We start from the raw sequence: 13,014 nt of genomic DNA on the forward strand, positions 1-13,014 counted from the left end.
ATGAGCTATGCAGCTGCTTGCTGTGGTTTCCTGCCTGCCCCCTCCACATCCTTGCCTATATAAACCCTGACTCTCCCTCTCCTCGGCACTTCTGCCTTGTATCTGAATCCTCAACGTCAGTCGAAGGACGAGCAGACATAATGGTGAGTAGCAGCTTGGCTGGTGACGTAGCCTTGAAATTTCCACTCTCTCTTCCCTTCAGCCTCCCTTTGTTTGTGTTTCTCAGCATTAGATGGATTAAACAGCCGGGCCTCTTTAATTCTCATAAGGCTTCTGCTGGGGAGTTTAAGGTTACTGATAACAAAAGCAGCTTTATCTTATTAAGTGACAGTAGTTTTGAGGTGAATTTATGTAATGAAACTTTTTAGGGCATGTCTGGTGAGAATTCAGGAAGAGGTATGCCATGGGACAGTAACTTATGACTACACGACTCCATAAGTCATCTCTGTACACTTGGACTGTCCACGTCAGATGACAGACGCTTCATGAGTATGACTGCTTTGTCATTTTTTCGTGTGATGAACTTCAGCTGGTCAAATAAGCAGGAAACATATACAACTAAAGGAAATTTAAATAGTGGAGTCTTATGTATTTGTTAAAGAATTAAGGTAATCTTGACTAAGAAGGAGTGATCGGGGTAATCGTGGCAGTGGGGGGAAGGATAAAAAGAACAGAGGAAAAAGGAGTGGCCTGTCCTGGGCAGTATGAGTAAGTTGGCAGCCATTTTGCAGCTCTTAGGAGTTTTTGGTTGGAGAAAGACGTGGAGAGAGGGAGAGAGAGAGGGAGACATCCCTGACTGTTACATAGCACTATGCAGCTGGACAGGATGGGGGAGGAGAGAGACTCAAAAGGGGAGGGGGGAGGAGAGGGAGGAGATACAGGATGGAGAAACGGGGAAAGGTTTTCCCATCTCCTTGGGACATGGCCTTTCTGTCTGCCAAATGGTGCCTTAGTTTATATGTTCTATTTCCTTGAGGAAACTACATGAAATGTGTTCTCAGGGTTTTTAAAAGTGCATTTCATCTGTAGCTACATTTCCTGCCTACGTTTGCTGTTTCCCCTATAACAACAAAGAGTGCAGACTCTGCACAATTTAACAGCTGCTTTCTTTTAAATGCTGCCTCGCACATAAGCACAGCTGAAAGTGTCAACGTTTCTTTGTCAACTAAGCTCCGAACTGAGTGCAGACGTCACACCCAAGATTGTCATTGGACAAAGAAATAACGTCTGCCATAGAGCAATAATGAAATGCAATAGATTGTCTATTTTTCTTTTGCCTTTTTTATTACAAATGTGAAACCACTTCACTGAATGTTCTTGTGAGCTGACCCGACATACACTGTGAAAGTCCCAAGACATTTGTAAGCAGTTGGTATTGAATCAGAAGCAATGCAGTAAAACGTGCATTTGGATAGTAAATGAACATCTCATAATGTATTAGTTTCCTTTAACCAACCTCTCTCCTTCTTTTATTCAGCGTGAGTGTATTTCCATGCACGTCGGCCAAGCCGGAGCCCAGATGGGCAATGCCTGCTGGGAGCTGTACTGTCTGGAACATGGGATCCAGCCCGACGGACAGATGCCCAGTGACAAGACTATCGGAGGAGGAGACGACTCCTTCAATACCTTCTTCAGTGAGACAGGGGCAGGAAAGCATGTTCCCAGAGCCATTTTTGTCGACCTGGAACCCACTGTCATCGGTCAGTAATGCGAAAATAGTGTCTAAATAAACATGAACTGACAAATATACCTGACTTCACAACTCCTATTATATAAAAAATAAGGTATACTTAAAGATGTACTTTAAATTAAAAGCAGAGTATTGCAGCTTACATTCTTGAGGAAATATAATGTTTATTACATTCATATTTCATGATCATTAGCTCTTATTCCTGTTTTCAATTGTTCCTTTTATAGATGAGGTGCGTACAGGAATCTACCGCCAGCTGTTCCACCCTGAGCAGCTGATTACAGGAAAGGAAGATGCTGCCAACAACTACGCCCGTGGACACTACACCATTGGCAAGGAGATTATTGATCTGGTTCTGGACAGGACTCGTAAACTGGTGAGAGTTTAGTTCGCTTGCAAGTCAGGTATAGCATTTGGCAGGCTTGTCTTTTCACAAAAATAGATTTAATGATCAAAAAAGAACATTTCCCTAGCTGTTTTCAAGATTTCAAAACTGTAGAAAAGTTTTGAAAGAAAAATTCTGAATTGTGATTTTTCATGTGACTTCATACTTCTGATATAAGTCAAGTGGAATTTCAAATAAACAATGCAACATTTCCTTTCAGGCTGATCAGTGCACTGGCCTGCAGGGATTTCTAATCTTCCACTCCTTTGGTGGAGGCACTGGCTCAGGATTCACCTCCTTGCTGATGGAGAGACTTTCTGTTGATTACGGAAAGAAATCCAAACTTGAGTTTGCCGTCTACCCGGCCCCCCAGGTCTCCACCGCAGTGGTGGAACCTTACAACTCCATCCTGACCACTCACACCACCCTGGAGCACTCCGACTGTGCCTTCATGGTGGACAACGAGGCCATCTACGACATCTGCCGCAGGAACCTCGACATCGACAGGCCGACTTACACCAACCTGAACAGGCTCATTGGCCAGATTGTGTCTTCAATCACGGCCTCGCTTCGCTTTGATGGAGCCCTGAATGTTGACCTGACAGAGTTCCAGACCAACTTGGTGCCTTACCCTCGAATCCACTTCCCTCTGGCCACCTATGCTCCAGTCATCTCTGCAGAGAAAGCCTACCATGAGCAGCTGTCTGTTGCTGACATTACCAACGCTTGCTTTGAGCCAGCCAACCAGATGGTGAAGTGTGATCCTCGTCACGGTAAATACATGGCCTGCTGTCTGCTGTATCGTGGTGATGTGGTGCCCAAAGATGTCAACACCGCCATTGCTGCCATCAAGACCAAACGCACCATCCAGTTTGTGGACTGGTGCCCCACAGGCTTCAAGGTGGGCATCAACTATCAGCCTCCAACGGTGGTTCCTGGAGGAGACCTGGCCAAGGTGCAGAGGGCTGTGTGCATGCTGAGCAACACCACAGCCATCGCTGAGGCCTGGGCCCGTCTCGACCACAAGTTTGACCTCATGTACGCCAAGAGAGCCTTTGTCCACTGGTATGTTGGGGAGGGCATGGAGGAGGGAGAGTTCTCAGAGGCCAGAGAGGACATGGCTGCCCTGGAGAAGGATTATGAAGAGGTTGGCACTGACAGCATGGGAGAGGAGGATGAAGAGGGAGAGGAGTATTAAAGGGCCAAACATCATCCGGGCTTTCCTATCACATATTCCAAAAGTTATCATGAATGCGACACATTCCCCAAAACACACATAAATTGTGGTCAGTGATCAATATCAGTATTATCAATAAAATGTTCTCATGAACCTTTTAAATGATGAATTGTGATTATTCATGAACTTGTCCCTTGGCAGTCTATTTAGCAAATATTTTGTTGTAGTTTACTACAACAATCAGCCAATATCTTGCAATACGCATTTTATACTGCGTCAGCTAAAGTGATCTCAGACTAATTCATTATGTATTTAACTGTTACAGCTGTTACAGATTAAACCTTTTTTTATTTGCTATTAATACAAAGGCCATTTCTTGCAGCGTTATGCTGGATTTCAGAATGTGTATTTAAGTGCAGAAGGAAATTCTAGCTTCTCAGTCTTTGCCAATTTCCTGCCCTTTTGTGCCATGATGATAATCCACAAAGTACACAATGGGCAGGGCCGGCCTTCTACCTGCAGTTGCTTCTCTCAGCCACTAGATGGAAGCAAGGTGACCAGATAGTAAAGCTGTGTGAGTTACTTTTTTTAGTCCTATTGATGTATAGTCATTTAAACCTGGCTGACCAGTTTATGAGCTCTTCATGTGTTCCCGATGAGTCACACACTTTAAGTGCACTTCTTTACACTTCTCTGTTCTACTAAATGTGAATGCAGTGCTCTATATAAAGGGCTAATATGTATTCAAGATCTTCAGAACAGAACTATTATCAGTAAAATGCACTTAAAGTATTATAGTATTATTATTAAATTTAAATTAAAGTATTATACGCCTGAATATTATATTATTGGATAACAATTATTGTACTCGTAATAATAAATGCGTTAGAAGCATTTTAAGGTTAAAGTTGGTCATCCCCAATTTTGACTATTTCTCCTAGTGTGTATTAGAATGAATCAATTTCCAAACTACCGCTGTCAGATAAATGTAGCTAGTGTAGTAAATGTTTAATGGGAAATTGCTGGTTGCTGGTTTCATTGCTTAAGCCACATTAGCACAGGAGCAACAGGCAGATATAGCGGTTAAGCGCAGGGCGGGTCTGGCGACGTTTCCAAACTCTCGCATGTTCCAGACGCTCTATTTCTCTCTCTCAGCTGATCGTGACGTAGCGCGTGCAGCTTAGAACAGCACACGAGGCGAACAGGGCCGAACCCTCCGTCTGTTTTTTCTGTTGTTGTATCTGTTGGAGACCGTGGGAGTAGACCGCGGAGGCATAACGGCACAACGCAGACATATAGTGTTTTTTAGAGCATAGTATTTGTGTCGGGGCGGTGAAGAGAAAGACTGAGAGGGGAGGGGGGCGAGAGGCTGTATGTGCGGCTGTCACGAAGAGAGGGAGAGCCGCATACCAGAACCAGAGACACCGCTATCATAACTAATTCATGGTCGCTCCAAAGCGGTGGACAGACTGCTAAACTGCTCACTCGTATCCCGAACAACGGAGACGGTAGGTCTTGTGAATGTGGCTACTCACTGTACTGTAGTTTTATTCGGCTATAGGCGTCCAACTTTACCATAATAGGAAATATTGTGTCAACCGAAAAAAAACAAACGTTAACGGTACCCTTTAATGTTTATTCTATATAGTCATTGAATATAGACCGCACCTGCGCCTTCATGTGCATCTGCCCGTGTATGTAAGTTTGTGTAGGCCTACTGTCATGTCAGCACCAGTTGTCAGATGGCATGACGCTAGAAATAACATTGCAATTATACTTGAGTGAGCGCATGGTTGTTTCCCGAGGGGGCATAGAAAGTTAAGTTTAGTTGTTTTATCTCAGTCTGGAAGTCCCCTTCAGCCCTAAAAGCGTTGGAAGTCCACTAATGATATTGTCATGGTGTTTTACTCTGACTGTGGCTGTAATGGAACTACTGACTGTACTGGGGGCTTATCATTTCTAGGGCACACTAAGGTGAACATTTTAACCTTAATGTGACATGAATAATTAATATGTGAGCATCCATCTATAGGTCGTTTAGTCATCAAACAGAAATACCTATTGGAGTCGTTTCATGCATGTATCTCTGATAAGACATAATCTCATGAATAAACATGAAAACAGTGCCAACTGCACTGACTATTATTATCCCTTACCCACACGCTAATTATGGCCATAAATGTGAGACTAATCACAGTATTGATTCTATATGTCAGTCAACTCATTACTCATTGCTTGTGTGATGCATGATGACTCATTCCTAAAACTATAGTGACAGAACAGCAGCTTTAAAAAAGCAATCATGTCAATGCCAATCACATGAGGGCGGAACTTGATGTGTTGACTTCTTCGGCAAAAATGTATTGGAGATTCATTTCGTTGGAGCTTTTTCATCAGGAAAATTTATTTAATTTACTGTGAAACCAAAAGAAACAGATATTATTGTTACATAGACACTAAATAACACTCCCAAGAAAATGTCAACATAAGTGAAAACACTTGTGTTGATGATCGGATTCCTTAAAAGGGAATTACACGGTTCCCATAATCTGTATTTGTCAACACTTTAGTGTACAGAATGATAAACAACTAGGTTTTCACATACATTGCCTTATTTAGCCGTTGCTTATACTCCCCCTGTTGTATATGGTCACTTGTCTTTAAATGAAATAAATAATGAGCATAGCGCTGATTCTTTTCCTTTTTGGGGATTTTAGGAAATACCTTAGATACCAAGGATTTCCAAACTTTTTTCGTTATCAGACAGGAATTTGGTAAATGCAGTATGTGCGTGTCCAATCAGAGTTGAGTACATTGTGTATTCAAAAGAAAGCTATTGTTTCTGTCAGGGGGCGGTGTGGTGAGGAGTGACAGGAGGCAACATGGTGGACTACTATAACGTCCTGGGAGTGTCCAAAACAGCCTCTCAGGATGACATCAAGAAGGCGTGAGTATCCAGGGAGTCACTTTACATAATTCATAAACATTAAAGTAAAATATAATAGAGTTTACTTTCTTACTTAACTTTGCCAGGTTATATAAGTCTTCTTGACCTCAAAATTAGCAGTTTCTTAGTTTTATGTTTCTGGATTTTATGAACTTAAAACCACATTTGAATTATTTTTCAAACAAAAACATTCCCCTCCAGAACACGAGGGATAAAATGACAAAATACCAAAAATACAATATGTCATTATACATTGTAACTAAAGGCATAAATATAGGTTTAAAAAAACCCACTGGTATGACAAATACAGACTTCTCGAAAACATAGAAAGGTCTCACTGGTGTCTTATTTCTTCAAGGCTCTTCGTAGTGCATTGCTTGTTGTTGTAGAAGAGACCATAGTACTAGTACATGTCTTTATATATTGGTTTGTATGTATGAGTCAATGTTTGTGTTGTGATTTCAGGTACAGGAAACTGGCACTGAAATGGCATCCAGACAAAAATCCCGACAACAAAGAGGAAGCAGAGAGAAAGTTCAAAGAACTGTCGGAGGCCTATGAAGTCCTATCTGACAGTAAGTCAGGCCATAGTGTATATGCTGTGTGTGTGTGTGTGTGTGTGTGTGTGTGTGTGTGTGTGTGTATATGTGTGTGTGTTGTCAAGTGGCTGTTGGAACTTGATTTTTATTGATGCTGTGAGTAATGAATTTGAATCTCTGTGTTAAGATGTCTGACTCTTCAGGGAGGAACTTCATTCATAGAGCCCATGAATCAGTTTCCGATGTCGTACATATTTAGTTTAACTTGTGTTTCATGAGAAAAAAATCGATTCATCGTTAAATTGCACTCTGTTCCTCTGCTACAGCGAGTAAGCGTGATGCATACGACAGATATGGAAATGACAGAGTGCGTCACACAGGTAAATAAAACTCGGCTCCAGCGAGGTATCGAGATATGATATGATTGCATTCATTACCTTCCCTTCTTCTCCTCTCACTCTCTTTGCTTTTGCCTCTCCACTTATTTCCTTCCCTATGTTTCCTGCCCCCTCCATTTCATTCACTTCTTTCCTTTCTGACCCCTAATATGTTTTCTTCTCCGTCTACTCTTTCTCTCTTTTGGTTGCTCTTCACCCATCTGACCCTGACGACTTTATCCTCCAGGTTCCTCCAGCTCGGACTTTTCATCAGATATCCCAGGATTCACCTTCACATTCCGCAACCCAGATGAGGTTTTCAGAGAGTTTTTTGGCAGCCAGGATCCTTTTGCTAACTTTTTTGGTAAGTCATACACAATATTCATTAAGGCTTTATTTTTTATGAATATTTTGTATGAAAATTAAACATTCTACTGTTTACATGAGGGGGATGTATAGGGGAAAATTAATACTATTATTGAAGTAATTGTCAGTTTAAATTTGTCATTTTTGTTTTTTTTGATGGATCCCTCTGTACACCTGTGAAGTTTTACTTTTGGGAGTCTGATTATCCTACTTGGGGAAAATCTCCCTTTTTGTATTCCTTCCGTTGTTGAGCAGTATTAACACCATACGCCCCAAAAACACAAGATCCCATTGCTTTACTTAAGTCTAACTTCTTAGCTTGTTAGTATATCAGTAATTCTAAGTGTCTTTCTCTTTCTCTCGTCCAGATGACTTCTCATCCTTTGGAGGCTCGTCCTCTCGCCTCGGCCCCGGTCGGTTCTTTTCTTTCCCTTCAGCACGAGGTGAACAGCTACATGCTGAAATTTGCATGACGAATACAGTATCCTGTACTGTAGCTGTCAAATTAGACATGGCACATCATATTGTGACCACAACTTGTGAACATTCTTTTTGTTCAAAATGAGAGAGAAGGTTATCAGACTTCCTAACTCCCTGTTACATGGAAAACACTGCCATCTGTTAAGATTGACACTTCAAACATAGTTAGCTAGTAACGTTCAACATGTTTTTGAATCAATGCAAAATGTAGATTGAACTCCATGTTATCATAGCAGTGATGATTGTGTTCCAAGCTACACTGCAGGCCTCACTGGACAGGCCTCACAGGATAGGTATTATCTTTGCACAAACTGAGATTTTGTAATGATACATCAAAATAAATCAATCTCTCTCTTTCTTTTCTCTTCTCTTCTGCTCTCCTTGCCTGATCATTGGTCCTTCTTCAGTTGATTTTACCTCCTTCTCCTCTTCCTTGGGTGGTCTGGATGGGATGGACAGCATGGGCGGAGGGATGGGCAACTTCAAATCAGTTTCTACCTCCACTCGCATCATAAATGGAAAACGCACCACCACCAAGAAGTACGTAAGAACACTTAGCAAAACCTGGGAAATAAATGTTTTATTTTCCTCCCAACAGGGACACATGGCCGTGGCTTGCTATGAGCAATGCAGTAAGGCATGAAAGTGAAATTTTTGAGAAAATGATCTGAAATTTGTCATAATTGTTTCATTCACTTTCAAAATCCTGTCAATGAAACATGCATCACTGAGACGAGGTTGAAACTAAGATTAACACTGGTTTGTATCTCAGTTTTATCTTGCCTTGGGTGTGATGGCATTTTGTACGCAAATGTTATATAACTGCAAACCGGAAGGTACAAAATAAGTGTAGCAAACTATGATTTGTCCTTCTCATTTTTTATTTTATTCTATTTGAATCCAAATAGATATTGTTTTGTTTAAAAATAGATGTAATATATGGCTGTAGTAATAACATTGTAGCTTTAATAAGTTAATATACAGATGACCTTACAAGATTAGCTCTGCATTTATGTTGATTAGAGAAAGTCTCACACACACACACACACACACACACACACACACACACACACACACACACGAACACACACACACACACACAAACATTGATGGAGCAATGTTATACACCATGTATCTCTGTATCTGCTTGCAGGGTAAAGGAGAATGGACAGGAGAGAACAGAGATTGAGGAGGATGGGGTGTTAAAGAGCATCCTAATTAATGGTAAGACTATAATCATTGAATGGTGGGACCAATAAACTTAAGTCATATGTATCATTTATTTCCTATCCCTTCACTTTCTTCAAACTATTTTGGTCCACAAAAATTCAACAGTTTCAGTGAATTTGTAGTGCTTCTATAAAAGAAGCACAAAGTCATCTTATCTTCAACTGAGTCCAACAAATTATCCTAAACTGGTACCACGTGCAAAAAAAAAATAAGTCATAGATGTAACGACGACAGAAATGCTTATGTAAAAGCTATCAAGTCAAACGTTGGAATTGTATTATGAGAGGTTTTGGTATTGAAGGTAATTTAAGAGAATTGTGGCCTTCTCCCCTAGGCTGTACAAGTTCATTTGCCAAACACACCTGTGTTGTTTTGTGCGTTGTTCCCAGGTGTGGAGGACCAAATGGCCCTCGCACTGGAGCTGAGCCGACGAGAGGGACAACACCGTCACTCACCTCAGAAGCCACACATCCAAAACAGATCACCCGCCGATTCCGACAGACCCCACCCGAGCCCTCACTCTGCACCCGCACACCGGTCACTTAGCTCCGCCCCCTTCTACAACTTCGGGCTCACGGGCAGCAGCGAGGATGACGAAGAAGATGAAGACCTGCAGATGGCTTTGGCATGCAGCCTGTCAGAAATGGAAGCCCAGCAGAGATCAGCCGCTACCAACTTCATATCAGGTGCTGGGGGTGTGGGCAGAGCCATGAGGGACAAAAGTGGTGGCCTTAAAGGAGGCGGGGTTGTTAAGACCACACATTTTAATGTGGCTAATACTGAAAATGTGGTTACAGGGGAGAGAGATGAAGAGGGTCGGTTTAAAATGGGCTCAGGTTCTGGAACTGGGTGGGTAACGGAGGGAAAGGAAACCAGGGAAGCAGACTTCTCTCCTGAGTCATCCACAACCGCCAACACTACGCCACTAAGCCAGAGCAGTGAAGAGGAGTTTGAACCTGCCATGAAACAAAAGGATGGCAGTGTGAAAAAGAAAAAGAAGTGTGGGTGTATTATGTGCTAATGTGGTGCGTGTGTGTGTGTGTGTGTGTGTGCATTTGCAATGCCTTATTTTTTATAATTACCTCAGTGTTCTGCCTACAGTCAAACTCTAATGTTATGTAGTTGCCAAACTCTTGATTTGAGGCAGTGCCTCAACTGATCCCACGGCGTTGATGCAGTCTTAAACAAAGAGAGAGTGAGACAGCTTTGACACGTTGCCAACAGTGACATTGACATATAACTTGTCAATATACAGCTATGAGATCAAACCGAATGTGAAGCAACAGAGAGGATTGTGTCGGAATGTGTGTGAATTTGCCAAATATTTATGCAGACTGAAAAGAGTGGGATTCAGTGGAATTTAGATGTGGCCAAGTTGGTAGTGATTTAAATCCCAGTAAGAGCAGAGTGTTGTGTGTGTGTGTGTGTGTGTGTGTGTGTGTGTGTGTGTGTGTTTTTCTGTGTGTGTGATTTTTCTGTGTGTGTGTTTGTGTTTTTCTGTGTGTTTGTGTTTTTCTGTGTGTGTGTGTGTGTTTGTGTTTTTCTGTGTGTGTGATTTTTCTGTGTGTGTGTGTGTGTGTGTGTGTGTGTGTGTGTGTGTGTGTGTGTGTGTGTGTGTGTGTGTGGTACAGCTGAGAGCCCGCAATAGAAGTTTCCCATTCTGATTCTCTGGCAAAGGGAATGTATCAGAACTGTGGCACAAGCTCAGTCTGAAACAAAAGATCAAGCCGGTGAAAGAATTTATGTTAAAAAAGCTGACAGTAATTTCTAGAATATATAAAAGCAAAAAGTAGTTGAAGCGCTGACAAACACTGTGTAAATACACTCCCAGTCAGAATTGTTCAAACCGGTAGCACAGCTTCTACCCTGTTGCAATAGTAAGGATCGAATGTATCATTCATGTCTTGGCCTTTATACCCTTACTTTACTAAAATATAACCATATTTGGTCAGATCGTAGGGGTGGGCAGCACTTTATGAAGGTGGAGCACAGCGTACAATGTGTACAGCATTATGACGGATTGTAAACCACAGTTACAATTTATCATGATATCAATATTTTCATATTTTGATCCTTTTGGTGCCTTTGCATGTTTTAACTACTTTACTACGTGTTTAATTGGCTTGGATTACCACTGAAAATGTGCCAAGTTAGAAAAACAACTGTCAACTCTCTACAGTAGTGACTGGGAGTGTTGTCAGGTGTCCTGAGGTACAATGTGCGAAAATATGGAGCTTCATCTCCAAATCAATGCTAGCTTTGATTTCCCTTTGACTGCTTTGAACTGTCAGGGCAGGGGACGTACTGTAGCTGTGTTACCCGTCTATCAACTGCTCTAGTTTGGCTGTGGTTTTGGCTTAATAGTTAAAATAAGTATTAATAATCTGCTTTCACTCTCAGAAATAACTATCGTCACTGGCAAAAGTCAAGCACAGCTGTGATAACACATCATTTTTTTAAATACTCAAATAATTGCTGTTGTCTCTGAGTTGTTTATCATTTCTCCTCTTCAGACATTTATTGCGTATGAAGAGAGAATGAGAAAGAGGCATGGTTCCTCTTGCAAATATATATCCGCTTGTATTTTTGTATTACATAAACTTCCATGTGTTTGAATTTTTTTTTATTTTCAAATTGTTAAAAGGGAAGTAACAAATAAAGATTGAGCTGAAGAGGATTATTGGGATTTTTGATTTCAGAATATGGCAGTAATAATTCTGCATTTTCCACTAGTTGTCACTGATTTCATGCTATACTAGTGCTACCATTGCTACTAAACTAACAACGATACATGAAAGGAACTGAAGTGGTGTTTTCCCCGTCATTCAATCTGAATGATTCTTTGCTGGACCTGGTCAACAGAACTTGATCAGTATGTTTACATTTGATGTCACTTGGTTTTGTTGTTTCCCTGTTTACTCACCACACTGACCCGTTACTCTCCCTCACAAGCTGTATGTTGAAGTCTGTTTCTCATCTCTCTGCTCTCATGGCTTCTGTTGTGCAAGAGAGTTTCTCCTGTTTTCAGTGCAAACTAAGTTGTTTTAAGATCGACATTGCAACTATTAGCTTGATAAAAAAGCAGACCGTTCTCAAGATCTAGTTTTTCTCTTCTCCGGTAAATTTGTAGCGAAACCCTGTAAGAAAAAAACCGTCCATGTAAATGTCCTACGTCTCCTATCCTATCCTGCACCACTTATCACAAATTTGAAATTATGAAATCATTTTTTGTTTGTCTTACACTCCCTGCTTCCTGTTTCAGACTCAGACTTCGAGGCCTTCACAAGCTAACCTGATTGGCTCATGCTGTGCTGTGCCCTAGCGCCGCCGTGAGGTAAAGAACCAGTGTGAACCTGAAGCACCATGAAAGTTGCCCCATAAGCCCCATGTAGATGATGATCTTTAAAAGGAGTCATGTTTATATCAGGTGATGCCTACAGTATTTGCATTACTGATACATTGTACTTGTACATCTATTCCGACAGGTCAAACACTTGTCCCTCTCTGCCCACCATGGCTACTACCTGCTGAATGACACTTAATGACATGACACAAAAGATACATGCGTGTGTGTTTTTCTATGTATATGTGTGAGTGTGTGTACTAAGCTCATTGTGGAGCAAAAAGACTGGAAAGATTGTATTTTGAAACCCAAAGGAATAGTTTTAAGTCATCTCTGCATTAACTAACACTGTTTCAGCTTAATTCTAATTTGAATTATGTCTGCAAGTGGAAACTGGTGGAAACAAATAGAAAAATGTTTCTAGACATATAAAGCAGAGAAAATAAAGCATCTCCTGCTGACTACTCTGTATCAGTCCGT

The 13,014-nt window shown here is 41.3% G+C and overlaps 2 protein-coding genes across 4 annotated transcripts; both read left to right on the top strand.

Moving 5' to 3' along the window:
- LOC137866748 (tubulin alpha chain-like) lies at positions 1–3,414 on the top strand. The gene is given in 5 exon segments (XM_068702838.1): positions 1–34; positions 37–143; positions 1,478–1,700; positions 1,918–2,066; positions 2,296–3,414. Coding segments are annotated over 5 exon segments (1,491 nt in total). The 3' UTR covers positions 3,274–3,414.
- Positions 3,415–4,419: 1,005 nt separating this feature from the next.
- dnajb2 (DnaJ heat shock protein family (Hsp40) member B2) lies at positions 4,420–12,998 on the top strand. Of its 3 annotated transcripts, XM_068702869.1 has the most exons (11): positions 4,420–4,760; positions 6,102–6,199; positions 6,665–6,774; positions 7,065–7,118; positions 7,363–7,479; positions 7,850–7,924; positions 8,369–8,501; positions 9,115–9,185; positions 9,581–9,877; positions 12,454–12,525; positions 12,677–12,998. In XM_068702869.1, the coding sequence occupies exons 2-10, from the start codon at positions 6,135–6,137 to the stop codon at positions 12,480–12,482; spliced, it is 951 nt and encodes a 316-aa protein (XP_068558970.1). In that variant the 5' UTR covers positions 4,420–4,760; positions 6,102–6,134; the 3' UTR covers positions 12,483–12,525; positions 12,677–12,998. The 3 variants fall into 3 exon arrangements, with proteins under 3 accessions (XP_068558970.1, XP_068558961.1, XP_068558952.1); XM_068702860.1 differs by having other exon boundaries at positions 12,454–12,998; XM_068702851.1 differs by lacking the exons at positions 12,454–12,525; positions 12,677–12,998 and having other exon boundaries at positions 9,581–11,871.
- The last annotated feature ends 16 nt before the right edge of the window (positions 12,999–13,014 follow it).

Source organism: Cebidichthys violaceus, unplaced genomic scaffold (assembly GCF_023349555.1).
Source record: "Cebidichthys violaceus isolate CVI_PGR_0920_01 unplaced genomic scaffold, fCebVio1.0.p SCAF_11, whole genome shotgun sequence".
Classification (NCBI taxonomy): domain Eukaryota; kingdom Metazoa; phylum Chordata; class Actinopteri; order Perciformes; family Stichaeidae; genus Cebidichthys; species Cebidichthys violaceus.